This window comes from Chlorocebus sabaeus, chromosome 21 (genome assembly GCF_047675955.1).
Source record: "Chlorocebus sabaeus isolate Y175 chromosome 21, mChlSab1.0.hap1, whole genome shotgun sequence".
Lineage (NCBI taxonomy): Eukaryota > Metazoa > Chordata > Mammalia > Primates > Cercopithecidae > Chlorocebus > Chlorocebus sabaeus.
The window spans coordinates 105,507,884-105,524,779 of record NC_132924.1 but is presented as its reverse complement, the minus strand read 5'-3'; the positions used below and the strand labels follow the sequence as shown (position 1 = coordinate 105,524,779).

Genomic DNA, 16,896 nt, shown 5'->3' with positions numbered 1-16,896 from the left:
CTTCCTGCCTTAACCTCCTGAGTAGCTGGAACTGCAGGTATGTGCCACCATGCCTGGCTAATTTTTGTATTTTTTGTAAAGATGGAGTTTTACCAGATTGCCCAGGCTAATCTCGAACTGCCGGGCTCAAGCAGTCTGCCTGCCTCAGCCTCCTGAAGTATTGGGATTACAGGCGTGAGCCACCACACCCAGCCAGTTTTGGAGTTTATTAGGAAAGTATCAGATCAACAGAAGACCTGAGGTGTAGACAGAAGAAAGGTATGACTTTGGGCAAGTTAATGAGATTCTGTGACACCCAAAGTCATGCCTCAGCAATGATCCTAATGGGTTGGGTTGGGGTGGTCATGTATGTTTGAAGCCATGAGTGGTTTATTGCCTATGAAGGAGCTTAGAGAAGGCAAAGTGTTCCACCAATGAGAGGTGGTGATGGTTGTGTTGATGATGGAGTTTCGGGCGGCATAAGAGGAGGAGGGCAGTGGGAGCTGGCAGGTGTTGTCCCCTCTGCATGGAGCATACTGTGTTTCTGTCCGTGGAACTGATCCACAGAGTGGATTCAGAAGAGCTACTGAGTCTACTGAAAGGCCTCCTGCGTCTTGCAGTGGATCTGACCCTTTATCACACCTCAGTCCACCTCATGGCCTCTCTTTCCCCATGGACACACAGCAGGTCCTGAAAGGGGGATGTCAGCAGCATCCAACACGAATCCCTCTTTTGCCTGGCCCTGCCCTGGGCCCTCCACCAACATGCTTCTTTCTGTATTCCTGTCACCTGGAAAAGGAAGAGGGCATGACCAAGTCATAGGGGTGCCGTGGGAGAGAACCTGTTAAGTCAGGAGTATTGGCGAGAGGGCCTGGTGTTGACCTCAGGGGTAGAGGTTGGCTTGTTGAGGACACATCTACTTTACAGTCACGGGTACCTGAGAGGATGGCGTCCCCAGTGCTTCACCCTTCTATGCCCAGCTTTGTGAAGTTGGGGAGGAAAGGGATGAGACTTCCTGCTCCTTGCCCATGTGTTGCTGGCACAAACACAGAGATAGGGTGAGGTTTCATCATAGTGCAGAGGTGAGGGGAAAATGAGCTGGGAGATGGGGGTGTGTTAGTTGATTTGGAATCATTTGGAATCAGTTTGATTTGGAATCAAACTGCACATCTCCTTGGCCATTTGACTTACAGGTGTGTGCCCAGTGGGAGAGGCAGGATGACTCGGAGACTGGGACCCAGAGCCTTAAAGCACATGTTAATTCTTGGGAGTAAGGAATGAGTGGGCCCAAAACAACCTCTTTACGATGTATGACATGTTCTTCTGGCATGTACACTATATATTACACTTGTTACTTGATCAATACTAAATATTTCTTAAATTTAGTGTTGTCATAGTGATAGAGATTATTTCCAAACTTTATGTCCCAAAATCCTCTATTCTGCTACCCCCTTACATATTCTCAGGTAGTAGTGCCTGGCTCCAAAACTTTGTTGCAGTCATTCTGAATTTTTTTTTTTTTTTTTTTTTTTAAATGAGCAAATATAGCTCTGTTCAGCTTCCGGCTGCAGCGGAGATTTCTGCCAAGATTTTCGGCACACAGCTGAAATATGTTTTGTATTTTATGAGCTTTGGCTCATCGTGGAATTAAATAGCACTAATTACATGAATATAGACCAGCAAGGGAGACAACTGTTCACTTCCTGATTTTCCGGGGAATTGAGAAAGAAGAGAGGGGGTACAGGGACAAGAGGGGCCTGGAGTGAGGCGCTCCCACTAGATGTTAGTGACAACAGAAGCACTGTCATTTGGCTGAGTGAGCCCCAAATAGCATGCTCCCCCGCAGTGCCAATGTTTGGTGGGATTATGGGCTTCCTGGAGTGAAGACTCTGTGGGGTTAGAAGGTAGGTGGCTGAGCTGTTGGGGAGGCTGTGACAGGGGCTGGTGGGGGTGGCCAGGCCTTTTAGGAGTGGAGGGGTGGCCGGAGAGTTGCTGAGGCCCAAGGATCTGAGTGTGTGGACTCTCAACTTGGTTTTTCCAGAAGCTTGCATGTATTATTATCATTTCTAAACCCCCTGACTGTTTTTACAGTTAGAAAAGTCTAGCTAGAGATTCCACACCAGTCTGCGGAAGGGAATATTTCCATTTCTTTTTCTTACTTGCTATGGGTAGGAAATGAAATGGGTCAGATTATGCTGGCAGAGTCAACCTGTCGAGGGGTCTAAATTAAGCCCTTGGGTGGGTGGGGGAGTTTCAATGCTTGGAAGCCTCCTGCTGGCCTCCTGCTGTGGACTGAGGTCCTCAGAGGCCGGAAGAAGCAAAGGCCCTTCCTGGAAAGATCAACTTGCTTGTCAGGCTCAGTGAAATGGGCCAACACCTGAGCTGTTAAGAATGTGCTTGGTCCTTTTTATCTGAGGGAGAAAATAGACTCCAAAGCGTGTGACTTATGTCCACTTAACAGATGAGTACCCAGAGTTCTCTGAGGGCAGGCTGTGGAATTCAACCCTGGCAGGCACTCCTGAGGCTCCCCACAACCTAGATTCAGGCAGCTAAAAAGGCAACTTAAGCAAAGATGCAAAGAGTCTTTGGAGAGAAACTTCAGCACCAGCTTTTTGTCTCCCGGTGAACACCACCCCCGGGTGTTGTAATCATCACATCACGTGGCTCTGCCCTGCACCTCCACAAAGGCCGTTTGTGGAAACTTCCCAGCCTCAATAATGGCCTGTGTTCTGTGAAGCCACAACATTTCACTCTCACTTCTGGATTTAGCACAAGAAGAAACTGGGTGATCTCTCTTCCCCGTCCTATTTCCAGAAACACCATTTTACAGATGGGGAAACTGAGGCAACAAGAAAGAAGGCCTGTCACTTAGCAGGACGTGTCTGGTTAGAATGACCATTCCTGATGCCTGTAGTATCCTCAGCCATGGCGATCCTGAGAGGAGGCTTTTATGGGTGACACTGGCTGGTGCGTGACTGGCTGTGAGCTAAGAACATCCCACTTCTTCCCTTGACCATGAAAGGAGAGCAAGGAGCTCATTTGGGTGAAGACCACTGAATGTGGCTTTGCCTACTGGGGCCAGGCCAGAGCAGCTGGAGAGGCTACAGGGAGTGTAGGTTAGAGTGGCAGGCAGGAATGCAGTGAGCCTCCTGTCCTGATGAAAATGTCAGCTGGGCAAGCCTCAGGCCACATGCACGAGACAGGGATTCCTGGAGAGGTGACTATCCCCAGCCTGTGGTGACACCCAAGCCCCTTTTCTGTGGCCACAATGTCCACCCAGGTCTTGGGGCAGCAGAAGTGACAGCAAGTCTCCCTTTGCTGCAGCTTAGCAACTTTCCACGGTGTGCCCCCATTTCTGTGCACTCAGAGGCCAGTGGATCCCCTTTGGAGACCAGGAGCCAGCACCCGTGGACAGACCCCGGATAGAGTGTTCCTCATGGGCTGGGTAGGAGACAGTGACCACATAGGTGCCAGGCTGTGCCATTTTGTAGAGCAGGTCTTGACACCGACTCCAGCTGGGGCATCTGACTCCAAATTCCTGGCTGGACTGTTTCTTTAAGTGAAATGCTGGAAAGAAGTTTAGGATTCTATCCTCCCCAAGTCAGGATCCTATTGAGAGTGCTGTGTTTTTAAAGCCTCGCTGCCACACTTGGAGTAAAGAAAGCCATTGCCTAGCGACTCCCCCGCCCCAAGGCACAGTGCCTGGAATCTCAAGGCGATCTCCACGTGGTAATGGAGAGTTTCACATGGGGCTGCCTGGGCCTCGGCTGGAGCTCCTGCTCGACTCTGCTGGGAACGGCAGACTTGGCCAGGGAGACGTGGTTTTGTACCCTGAGGGAACACCCTCCAGGCCAAGGACAAGGAGTCCTGGGGCAAGGAAAGGAAGGAAGGCATGGAAACCATGGATAAATGCCTCAGAGGTCCAGCTGGGACCTGATCTCTGAATGGAGAGGCTCACAGGCTCAGCCTCCTGCAGAGGCTTCTTCCAGGCTGGATCCAAAGGCTCTGTCCATGGTAATCACTTCTCAGCCCCTGTTAATAAACTAGGAAGTAAGGATGAAGGGAGCCCTGCGTAGCTGAGCTTGGTGCTGGATTTCCCTGGGACCGGGCTTGTTGCCTGGCGGTGCCAAGACTCTACATCAGTGCCTGGCCCTCTATCGCTCCCTCTTCCCCATCTTTTGTACTTTTCTCTAGCCCTCCCACCAGTCATCAGTTTCACAGTTCCCATCTCTCAGAATAGAAGCAGAGGCAGAGGGAAGCACACTGGAAGGAGGGCTCCCACGGCCCCTGCTGGACTGCTGCTTTCTGACCCCACAAAGCCCCACCCACACCGAGACTGCCCAAAGCCAGCAGTGACCTTCTCTTGGGAAAACAGTTGCTTTGACTTGACTTTTCCCCCTAGTGGTAGTGATGGGTTGTGCTGTGTCAACCCTACCCTCTGGCTCTTTCCTTTGATGAATGTGACACTCATTTCTGAGATAGCCAGCAACAAGGGGCAGGGGTAACATTGAAGGCCAGAACAGATGAAGCTGCAGTGAGGTGGGTAAGTATATAGGGTCAGTTGTCTGTCACGGGCCCCAGACTGTAGTGGGCTGCATGATTGGGCCCTAGATGGGTGTAAATAGAATTCTCCAGGGAAAGATGTAAAATAATTCATGGCTCCTACTTCTAGAATCCAAGAGTTGAAAGTAAAAACAATGCAGACATGAAAAAATACCAGTGTTACTGAAGATGCTATTCTGAATGCATGGATTGCGGATTGGGGTAGAAATCTACAAATAACATGTGTCCATTTTGTTTGCATGGATCAATGAGGGTTTAGAGTTTCTTAGATGAAATGGAAATGAGGCCTGTCGCTGCTCCCCAACTCCCTCACTGCCCTCAGCTACACACACACTTGCCTCCTTGGGCCCCAAACTTGGAAATGGCCATCGAGCAGGAAGATTTCTCTATCCTGTATATGTTAGCTTGGCTGTCTCCTCTCTCTCTGGGCTTGGCTGCTTGCCATCTGGCTTTGGGAGTGAGGGAGGGGGCTGCTGACATCTAAAGAGAACTCTTCCTAGGGCCAGAGCCTGATGTACCACAAAGAACAGAGACCTGCAGCCCCCCAGCATTAGGTTTGAATCCCAGCTCTGAGTTGTGGTGAGCTTGCTATGTTTCTGCCTGTGAGTTAGGGTGAGGCTAACTGTTGTCATACACAAATCCACAGTTTCAGTATTATCACAGTAAAGGTTTCTTTCTTGTCTGATATTCCTGGTTGGTGCACAAATCTTTCATCTTGAGGCTCCACCATCCTATAGGGCCTCAGGGTCCTTTTTATCCAGCTGGGTGGTGAAAGAAACTGTAGAGAAGACACACGTATTTCTTGCCTGCTTTGGCATGGAAGTGTCACCATAAACTTGCTATTCACACAGTCACACCTGAATACCATGTGGAAATGGAGAGGCTGGGAAATGTCATCTATCGCTGGTGGCCACCGCTCACTGACTTCATACCAGCAGCCTCACGCATAGGGAAGCCCATGTTTTTTGTAAAAAGTTAGCTTCCTGTTCCCAATCCATCTGCACAATTGAGATGAAATGACTTATTGTACAGTGTTGTAGGAATGACTAAGGGAGATGATGAAGTTCTGGGTTTCTAATAGGAGCTGGGAAGGGGAGGATCTGCAGAGCTTACCAGTGGGACAGCTAGAGGGGCCTCAGCCCCTGGAGAGCAGGGGCACTGTATTTTGTGTGTGTGTGTGTTTGTTTTTGTTTTTTTTTTTGTTTTTGTTTTGTTTTTTTTTGAGATGGAGTCTTACTGTGTCACCCAGGTTGGAGTGCGGTGGCGCGATCTTGGCTCACCACGGCAACCTCTGCCTCCCAAGTTCAAGTGATTATCCTGCCTCAGCTTCCCAAGTAGCTGGGACTACAGGCATGTGCCACCATGCCCAGCTAATTTTTTTTTGTTTGTTTAGTAGAGATGGGGTTTCACCATATTGGCTAGGCTGGTCTCAAACTCCTGACCTCAAGTGATCTACCTGCCTCGGCCTCCCAGAGTGCTAGGATTACAGGCGTGAGTCACCGCTCCTGGCAGGGACACTGTTTTTTTTTGCTCTGGAATGTATCTACCCTTTGCACCCAGCCCAGAACTCCTTATGTGGTATGTGCTCCATCAATAGTCGTTGGCTGAATACATGAGTGCATGCTGACTTCTAGCAACTGGCATCTCCTGCATTGTGGCTGTTTTCTGTTGTTGTCTGTTTTCTATCTGCAATTTTATTTTCAGGCTCAGCTTCTTCTGTTCAACCAGGTCCATACTGATTTCCTTTGTTGCATAGGACGGTAGTCCTCAAAGTCCAGTTTGCTAACACAAGACAACTTTTTATGATATTCCAGCTGGTGGACTGGTTGGTCTCTGTGTCAATCATATATGAAAGATGTAGTTTCTCTGATGCATTTGAACTCATGTTTTAAAAGGACAAAATGGAGTATTTTAAGTATTTATAAGCCCTGGTTTAGAAGAGGGTACACCAATTTTTTAGGTTGGTCCCTGTTTGAACTGACTGGCTCAAAAATTTACTTGAAGCACCAAGATTTACTTTGTACTTTAGCCGTACGTGATACCCACTGCCATCTCATATACTCTGCTATGGAGCATTCCTTCATTCATTTATTCACGTGTTTCCAAACATCTATTATATACCTACTGTGTTTCAGGCTCTGAGCTTGGAACTGGAGAAAAGAGGGGTAAAATATAATCCTTGTCCTCGAGGAGCTCATATTTTTAGACTAGGGGATAGCATCAATGGACAAATATCACAGAGTTTGTAAAATATGAGACTCTGGTGGCACTGGTTCCCGCACTAATATATAGTAGGGGCATCTTAGACCAGTGGCTTGATCAGAGAACGCTTCATTTGAACAGTGAGTCTAACTCAGGGCACGGAGGCGTGAATTGGTGAAGACTTCCCAAGAGGGCTGCTGGTGCAGCTCCTAAGGCAAATGCTCGGCAGATAGGGAAGTGTTGTGTTTGATTCTGAAAGTTGGTACATACACATGCACACACACTCACACGTCACCTGAGATTATGCCTCACTATCTGTAAAACCGTAGTTTATCTCTGTGGGCAGTGGAAGGCATAGATCTGTTTGGCTTGCTCACTTGAACCCATGGAATAATAGTCTATTAAAGAGGTTGTAGTGGGAGACACTGTACTCTTTGGGATTTTTCTCTGTATGGGTTAGGATTCTTATATTAGCCAGTGCCAGAAAACCGAACCCAAACTGGCTTCTGCAAAAGGGGTTTTTTTTTTTTTTTTTTTTGAAAGTACAGGCATAGAGCTGGTTTCAGTGGACACAACTGAGATATTTATAGGATGTCGTCAGGCCTGGGAGCTAGTACTCTCTATCCTTTGGCTTAGTTCTGCTCTTCTCACTACTTTGGCTTCATTCTTCCAGGCTCCTGTCCCCTGCTCCCACCCCTGTGATTACAAGATGGCACCAGCAGTTCTTAGGCCCTTGCTTCTCCAAGGTCACATCTGGTGGAAGAGCTAGAACTTTCTCCCACAGTATCCCCATCCAAAGCCTGTTGCTTGTCAGAGACCTGATTTAACCAGTTTCTCATTGCTGAGCCAATCACTCTGCCCTCCCCACCCCTGTTCTGTGCTGAGTGGCTCAGGCTCTGAACCAGAGGTGGAGTCAATTCCAGCAGAAGTGTTTGGGCTGAGAGAGGGCAAAGTCACAGATGCCCAGAGGATAAATGAATGACAGCAAAAACAATAGGTATGCACTGTCTCTGAAAGTGTGTTTCAAATTTTTTTGACCATGACTGTATTAGTTGGGCTTCTTCAAAGAAAACAGAACCAAGAGGATATGTGTGTGTGCGTGCGTGTGTGTGTGTCTGTGTGTGTGTGTGTATGTGTGTGTCTGTGTAGAGACGGAGAGATTGATTTAAGGAATTGGTTCACACAATTTTGGAGGCACCAGGTTCAAAACCTGTAGGGTAGGCCTGTAGATGGGAGACTCAGAGAAGAGCCAATGTTTTATCCAAGTCCAAAGGCCATCTGCTGGTGGAGTTCCTTCTTGCTCAGAGCAGGCCAGTCTTTTGTTCTATTCATGACCTTCAACTGATTGGACGAGGCCCACCCACATTATAGAGGGCATTCTGCTTTACTCAAAATCTACTACTTTAAATGTTAATCTTATGCCAAGACACCCTCCCAGAAACTTCCAGAATAATGTTTGACCAACTATCTGGGCACTGTGGCCCAGCCAAGTTGACAAATAAAATTAACCATCCCAGGGACCCAGTTACATCACACATATTTACACCACACTCGATGTGTACTTTGCTATATAGTGGGTAAAACAAAAGTCTCACCAAACAGTGCTTATCTTTTCTATGTGACATACTAATATTTTCCCTTCTATTTTATTTCATTAAGAAGAGCACCTGGTCAGGTGCGGTGGTTCACGCCTATAATCCCAGCACTCTGGGAGGCCAAGGCAGGCAGATCACTTGAGGTCAAGAGTTCAAGACCAGCCTGACCCAACATAGTGAAACCCCATCTTTACTAAAAGTACAAAAATTAGCCAGGCATGGTGGTGGGCACCTGTAATCCCAGCTACTTGGGAGGCTGAGGCAGGAGAATCGCTTGAACCCCTGGGAGGCGGAGGTTGCAGTGAGCCCAGATCACGCCACTGCATTCCAGCCTGGGCGACAGAGGGAGACTCCATCTCAAAAAAAAAGCACCTGTGACTCACCTAGTTCATGGTGTGTTGTGACGTGAATTTTGAAGTGCTATCCCAGGACACATTTTCTGAGAATCCTATTACCCCATAGCAAAAGGTCTGAGGACCTGGCCTCTGTCCAAGGGGCCAGGGAATGTATTGTAAATAACCAAGTGAGGCCTGAAGAGCTCAGCTCTCCAATGCCCAAAGTGACTATGTGTGACCTCCGCCAAGACCTGTACCTGTTCATGCCTTGGTTTCCTTATTTCTAGAGGGCATACTTATAAATACCTCATCTACCTAACAGGATTGTCATGAACAAGAAATGCAGAACAAGGTAATATCCATGAAAACACTTTGTAAACTCTAAAGTAATTTCACAGGGTAATTGCTATTTTAAACGACTCTATAATAACTTTCCTTTCTACCACTCAGGAATCTGAGAGGATGGTGCTATTTCATGAAAATTAGTTTCAGTTCTTTGAAACTGGCTGCCTAAAACAAAGACAGCCCCAATTTCTTTAATCAAAATGATGATCATCCTCTATAAATGAGTCCCATCTCCCCCGAGACTACTCAGAATTAAAATCTGATTTCAAAGAAGGGAAAACTGTGGCGTGTTTGGGTTGGGTTCGGGGGGTCTTTCGGTTCTCCTGCCTTCTTACCCACCCTCCGTAGTTCAATGAATCCTTCGGGGCAATCATGAAGCTTATTTGGTCCCATTACTTGCCTTTAAGAATCAGAGTTGGGCCGAATGTAATTTCCAATACTTGGTTTTGACACTAGCTAAATGGTGACTTGAGAACTAAATGATGGGTAGGCTCTGAAATTGGGGTGGGGGTTTCCTAGGTTGGGGTTACCGCTTACAAGAATTGACATCCTGAAAGGGAAACCCCCCTGGAAACTCTTGCTTTGCCAGATTGGAGCAGCCTTAGACAGCTCGGGGAGGCAGGGGGCTGGTGGCTGGGCATATCTGTGTGTCCCAAGCTGGGCAGGGGTCACCTCTGTGGTGGTGCCTTGTGGGGTCTTCGGTGAGGCAAGCTGGAGCTCACATCCTTATTTTCCCACTTTCTCTTCCATTTCTCTCTTATTTGTTTCCTAATCAGTCCCTTTCTTGGTGTGTAAAATGAGAGGCTGGTTATTCCCAGTACATGTTATTGTTTCTGTGGGCCCCCCTCCTCTCTGGGTATAGTAATCTCACCATCCCCAGATGAGGCGATAAGTGTTTGAGATGCATAACTGTGTCTCATTTCAGTGCCTAATAGAAGATGCAGAATGAGCCATGGCACCTTTCTGCTCAGTAAATTCATAATTATAGGATTCTTCATCTCGCCTCTTGCAGACTAGAGAGCTGTTGATTGGCCGTGGGTCCATGTGTGTGTACAGTAAGGCAGGTTGTGGGGTACGCACACTTTCCCCAGCATGTGGCACGTTGTGATACAGAGACCGTGCGAAGTTCCCTCCTCAGAAAAGTTGGTGGCTGAGCCCCGACCTGCACCTGCCTGTCTGAAGGGGGGATTATCAGCCCTGCTGGAATTCGGTTGTTGGCAGAGATGCTTTGAGAGCCCTGTTAGCCAGCAGAGCATATGGTGCCCAAAGAGCAGTCTCTTTCAGACAAAGGCTGGAAGCAGCTGCTGGAGTGAGTTCACATAAAGTCAGAAGAGAGGCCGGGGTGGTGGAAAGAGCATGGGACGGACAGTGTGAGACCCGATCTTACACCATCTTCAACTCAATGTGTGACCTCTTGCAATTTCATCTGACCTCTTGGATTTCAACTTCCTTGTCTCTAAAATCAGGGATTGGGAAACACTAAACTGGATTATCCCTTTCAGATAAAAAACATATAGATTTGTCTTTGATATGAATTTGACTTTGCACAAGAAATTCAAGGTGAACCATCCTGACTCTTCATCACTCATCTTGAGATGTACCACCAAGTACCATCTCATTATCATAATCCTAATCTTTCTAATCCTATTTTAATCTTGCTAACGATAACAATGACAGCAACTATCATTTCCTAAGCACTTAACTGTGCTGGGCAGAGGCTCTATGTGGCTTTACAGTCGTTAATACTTTCAGAGGTTAAACCACAGAGCTCACCTGATCGGTGTTATCTACCAGCTTAGCCCCTGAGGGTCAGAGAGGACTTTGTTTTTCTCCTGATACTGGTTGGTGATATCCCAGGATTTCTGTTTGGGGCTTCCATGAGTTAACAAGGGCTTCTAAGTGCTCTATCTTCTGGGCTCTGGAATTGTGCATTTCTAGAAAAGTATGGATTTTGCAGTGATTGAAACCTGGAATTCAAACCCAGTTCTGCTACGTATTAACCAGTGTCCTTGCAGAGCTAAAGTTTCCTCACCTGAAACAGGAATAAGACAGTTCTGACCCCAGGGAACAGTAGTGAGGATTACGTGAGCCAAGCTATGTGAAAGTGTTTGCATGGGCTCTGGGATGCAGTAAATGCTCCACAGATATTGATATTCCTCTATGCTTCCAGCCCCTCTTTCTGCCAGTCAGGAAATAGTTGTTGAGCCTCCTCTATATGTCCAGCTGTGAATGTGTTGACGAGCGAGAGAGACCCAGCCCTGCCCTCGTGGTGCTCACAGACCCTGAGCTCCAAACTCTCCTTCTGCAAAGGCTAAGGCTAAATGGAAAGAGAGAGGCTGCTCTCTGGGGGCCTTTGCTCTTTTCCTCTGCAATTCCATTTCTTTCTTCAACACTTTGCATTTCAGTCTCAACTTGCCAGTGATATCCTGGCAAGGCTGAAGCTCTCTCTTTTCAGCCTCATCTTCCACCTGATTCATTCGTGAACTGTGTTCTCCAGACGTACTCTTCCTTGTACACACCCTCATGTGATATGCCCATGCTTCTGCTATGTAGACCCCTCCCCTAGAAGGCCTTTCCCTTCGTGCTCTGCCTGTCTTCTCTAAGTTCACGGCTCAGCCCGAATTCCATGCCCTCCCCAAGGCCTCCTGCAGCCTGCTCTTTGCTCTCTCTCACCCCAACTTAGAAGTCTTCCTCCTCCTAGGAACTTCCAAAGCACTCTCTTGTATGCCACGTGATTTTCATCATGCACATCAGTTCAGGTTCTGGTGGTATTGGCCTGATGTGACTACGCGTTCTTTGAGAATCTGATCCTTGGGCCCCACAGCATCTCGCACATTTTGTGTGTGTTCTGAGCAAACATTGACCACATAGGTGAACGAATGAAGGCCCTTGGCTTGCAGCACAGCTCTTGGTTGTGGTGTGCTCCACTAACCAGTCTTCCTCCTCAGATATGGACTGGAGAAGACCTGTGCTTTTCATTAGGATGCTGACTGACAATGCAAAGTCTTTATTTGGTTTTCTTCCTTCTTCTCTTGGTTTCCATCTAACCTAGTGTTTGCTCCCTGCTGGGGAATTTTCTATTGCTTAGTGGTCTACCTCTTCTCATTCTCCACTTTTGAGGTGTTTGGGGGTGAATGAGAAAAATTCCACAGAGCTGAGGTACCCCCAGATAGGATGTTGGCAATTCCTGCCCTGAATTCTCCCAAACTGGAAGAAACATAAAGCTGTCCAATGGGAACATACACAGGAAGCATCTTGAATAGAAAGAGACCCTCAGGATGGGAGGTGATCTTGTTCCCTGGGGAGTTTTGTATTTGTTTGTTTATTTATTTGCTTGACCGCTTCTTAAAGCATTTTTTCTCTCCCTTTAATGAAAACCTCTCAGAGGAGGCCCTGCTAGGGGAGGAAGCCAAGATCTGCCTTGTTAAAATGACATTAGGGCTCAGGACTGGGCAACGAACCCACAGGACCTTGTTGCCGCCGCAGTGTGAAGAGACTGAGGATGTGGGTTTTTAATTTGGCCTCTTCCTTCGGCAGAGGAGGCACAGAGGAAAGTTTCTCCTGCAGTAGTAGGTACGGACACAGAGAACCAGAGGTAGTGGCTGTAATGGACAGCCCCCACAAAGGGATCAACCTTAACTCTTCTGCTGAATTTCACAGGGACCACGGTACAGCCCCATCTGTGCAAGGCTGGGGTGAACTGAGATGGTTTAGCAGTTAAGATTGTGAACCTGTGCACATTTACACTACTCATATTTGGAGCTACTCTACCACTTATAGCTGTGCAAGTTACATGACTTCCCTAAGCTTGCTTTCCTTAGCTGTAAAATGTGGATACAATAGGATGTACTTCGGAGGTCTACCAGTCAGGGTCCCGGCAGGTAATAGACAGCACACACAAATTTGGTCCTTTGAGAAAAGGTTAATAAAGAGGCTGCTCATAAAAGTGTGGCTTTTTAAGAGGCAGTGTAGTATGGCGGGACAGTAATAGTGAGGTCCCCATTACCACCTCTACGGCCAGATGGGGTCTGGCAGGAAGTGGTTTACAGAGCCTGGAGACGGAGAAACTGTGTGCAGAGGCCTGCTGTGGGGAATACGGGACAAAGCTTGCAGCCAATGCAGGCAGTCCTGCCTCCTGCCCTCCCTCCCTCCCTCTTCTCCTACAGCCAGTCTTTGCGGATGCTGCCTGCTGGTGGCACCTGACCTGGGTGACAGTGCTGGACAGTGTCTGACACAAATTCAGGCACTCAGTAGATAATGGCTGTTGATCATGATCATCATCATCATCACTGCTATTATTATCATGTCATTATCATCACCACCATTATCATTACTGATGTGTCCTCCTGGGGCCACTGCCACCCGGCTCTGACTGTGTCACATGCCTGTGGTGGGGGTCGACTCAGTCAGCCTCCAGCATCCCTCCAGTGCAGTTCTGCTCAGTGTGTGCAGAACATTTTGAAAGTCCAGGCAGACAAGCCGTGGGGTGAAGTGAAGCTGCTGGCGCTGTTATCCAGCTCATAGTCTTCCCTTTCTCCAGTAGGGGAGACTGCATTGCTGAGTCCTGGCCCTGCGAGGGGACGACCGTGCCTGAGTGCTGCTGTGCCACTGGGACCCGCCTCTGCCATGAAAGCCATGCCCTGGAACTGGACCTGCCTGCTCTCCCACCTCCTCATGGTGGGCATGGGCTCCTCCACTCTGCTCACCCGGCAGCCAGCCCCGCTGTCCCAGAAGCAGCGGTCATTTGTCACATTCCGAGGGGAGCCCACCGAGGGTTTCAATCACCTGGTGGTGGATGAGAGGACAGGACACATTTACTTGGGGGCTGTCAATCGGATTTACAAGCTCTCCAGCGACCTGAAGGTCTTGGTGACGCATGAGACAGGGCCGGACGAGGACAACCCCAAGTGTTACCCACCCCGCATCGTCCAGACCTGCAATGAGCCCCTGACCACCACCAACAATGTCAACAAGATGCTCCTCATAGACTACAAGGAGAACAGGCTGATTGCCTGTGGGAGCCTGTACCAAGGCATCTGCAAGCTGCTGAGGCTGGAGGACCTCTTCAAGCTGGGGGAGCCTTATCATAAGAAGGAGCACTATCTGTCAGGCGTCAACGAGAGCGGCTCGGTCTTTGGAGTAATCGTCTCCTACAGCAACCTGGATGACAAGCTGTTCATTGCCACAGCAGTGGATGGGAAGCCCGAGTATTTTCCCACCATCTCTAGCCGGAAACTGACCAAGAACTCTGAGGCGGATGGCATGTTCGCATACGTCTTCCATGATGAGTTTGTGGCCTCGATGATTAAGATCCCTTCGGACACCTTCACCATCATCCCTGACTTTGACATCTACTATGTCTATGGTTTTAGCAGTGGCAACTTTGTCTACTTTTTGACCCTCCAACCTGAGATGGTGTCTCCACCAGGTTCCACCACCAAAGAGCAGGTATATACATCCAAGCTCGTGAGGCTTTGCAAGGAGGACACAGCCTTCAACTCCTATGTAGAGGTGCCCATTGGCTGTGAGCGCAGTGGGGTGGAGTACCGCCTTCTGCAGGCTGCCTACCTGTCCAAAGCGGGGGCCATGCTCGGCAAGACCCTTGGAGTCCATCCGGATGATGACCTGCTCTTCACCGTCTTCTCCAAGGGCCAGAAGCGGAAAATGAAATCCCTGGATGAGTCAGCCCTGTGCATCTTCATCTTGAAGCAGATCAATGATCGCATTAAGGAGCGGCTGCAGTCCTGTTACCGGGGTGAGGGCACGCTGGACCTGGCCTGGCTAAAGGTGAAGGACATCCCCTGCAGCAGTGCGGTGAGTCCAGGGAGGGCTGTGTGGGTGGGGATGGTTGGGAGTGTAGGATAAGAACCCCAGCCTTGTAGCCCCCATGGGGTGTGTATCATCCTTCCCCTTTTGCAGATGAGGTGAATATATCCCATACCATCTCTGAGTCTCATTGGACCCAGAGTGTCACCAAACATTCTGCAACTATGACATTGAGTGTATAAGAGTCAGAGTGGGAACTAAAACATAAATTCCCATCAGAGTACTCTCCTCTGCCCCATACTGGCTCACTGGTTATGAGGGGGAGTGCTGGAAATAGGTAGGAATTGTGTCAAATGGATGTTGTAGGGACCGGGCATGGCTGGAGTCTAGATCACAGTGTGCTGTAATGCAAGATGTGTACACACCCTTTGTACTCACCAAGCCTGCAAATAACCTTCCTGGGAGCTTATAATAAAACCACAGGGTAGGGGAAGAGGAGAATGTGAGGAGTCAGCCTACATTTGGGATAGATATGGAATTTCAGGAGAAGTGTGTTTTTAGCCTTTCGTATGTCTTTAGCAAATGCTAAAATGAGAGCACAGTTAGGTAAGAGTGCAGTGAACACATAGAGAAAGCAAAGCCAACTTAGAAAAGGGATGGGAAGGGACAAATCATGTTTATTGAGCATCTTCTGTGTGTACAGTGCCTTGGAAGAGACGTGAGAAAGTCAGGAAGCAGCCCGAGAGCAGCATGGGATGATGGGAGAGCTGTGGGGAACCAGAGGGAGAGCAGGAGAAGGGTTCGCTTAGGGGTCTTCGCATGGCCTGTGGGTATGGCCTTGCTGGGTGACCCCAGGTGAAGCAGGGGACACAGACTCTTGCCTGTCGTAGCCTAGCTCACGTGTGCCGCACCATGAAAAGCATCTGCCTTCTTGTAGCTGGACTCTGTTCCTCTTCACAGTGGTCCTGTTTGTTCACAATCATTCTTTGGGCGACTTGGAAGGCTCAGCTATCAGCATCTTCTGTGCTCTTGTCCTTTTCCTTTTGTAACTGTGCATTTTAAAGATTATGAACCTACTTTGAGAACATCAATTCTGTAATTTTAATTTGGGGAGAAGAAGAAAGGAAAATGTATCCATCAGACAGAAGTACACATCCATACTGATGTGATTCTTGACTCCTTAAACTTTGGTGGAGTTCCATATTAGGAAATGTATTTTGGTTGTTTAAAAAAGCATTAGTTTCCTTTCATAAAGTATAACTATGTGCCAGGCAGATCTCAGAGGGGACTGGCACCCTCCCCAGCCAGAGTGTAGAGAGGCTATCATTCCAGTCTTTGGGATTTGGGTTGGAGGTAGGGAAGAGGGAGGAGAAAGATGGTGCCCTGGCATTAGGCTCAGCCTGTTTTCCACTGGCAAGTCTTCCAGGCACTGGGCCGGCTGAAACTAAAAGATGTCATCTCTTCTTGGAGGTTTTGAAAAGCCAGGAGTCCCCTGATGTCACAAAGGAAACAGGAGAGGTGCTGTGGACCAAGCAGGGCAGGAAAAAGTTGACACATCAGAGCCAGACCAGAGAATGAAGGGGACTCCACTGTATCTACTGAGCCTTCCTAGCAGGTGACTTAACCTTTGCGAATGCCTCCTGGAGCCCTCTGTTTAGGGCAGTAGCGGAGCCACTTAAGAGAGTCCATGAGACAGGGCTATGAACTTGTGGGGGCATGGAATGCTCCCAAATGAAGGCAGCTAATGACAGAGGCTGTGCTGGACATATGTCTATTACGCACTCAAACATGGGTCTATGTGAGATGTATTAGAATGCTGGTGTTGAGAAGGCCCTTCGAGAGCCTTGGCCTAAAACTTCATTTTACATTGAGCACCTTGAGACTCAGCAAGGTGAATGAATTGCCCAAGGTCACACATGTTAGGAGTGAGTGACAGAGCCAGCAATTGAAGAGAATCCCCCTTACCTGCAGGATACCCACACATGCATACATGTAATAAATTCCCCACGAGCATGCACACATATGCAGGCCTGTTAGAAGATGGCAAGTTTAGGCCATGTACTTACTAAACAACAACTAGTTCTTTTGAGACCAGAAGGGTTGGCAATCTC

General features: G+C 48.3%; 1 protein-coding gene across 1 annotated transcript in view; it reads left to right on the top strand.

Annotated features, from left to right (window-relative positions):
- The window catches only part of PLXNA4 (plexin A4), a 449,849-nt gene that overhangs the window by 51,446 nt on the left and 381,507 nt on the right, over nt 1-16,896 (top strand). Inside the window, exon 2 of the mRNA XM_007982959.3 lies at nt 13,560-14,833. Coding sequence (XP_007981150.1) covers nt 13,646-14,833 — 1,188 coding nt within the window. The 5' untranslated portion in view covers nt 13,560-13,645. The remainder of the gene's footprint in view (nt 1-13,559; nt 14,834-16,896) is intronic.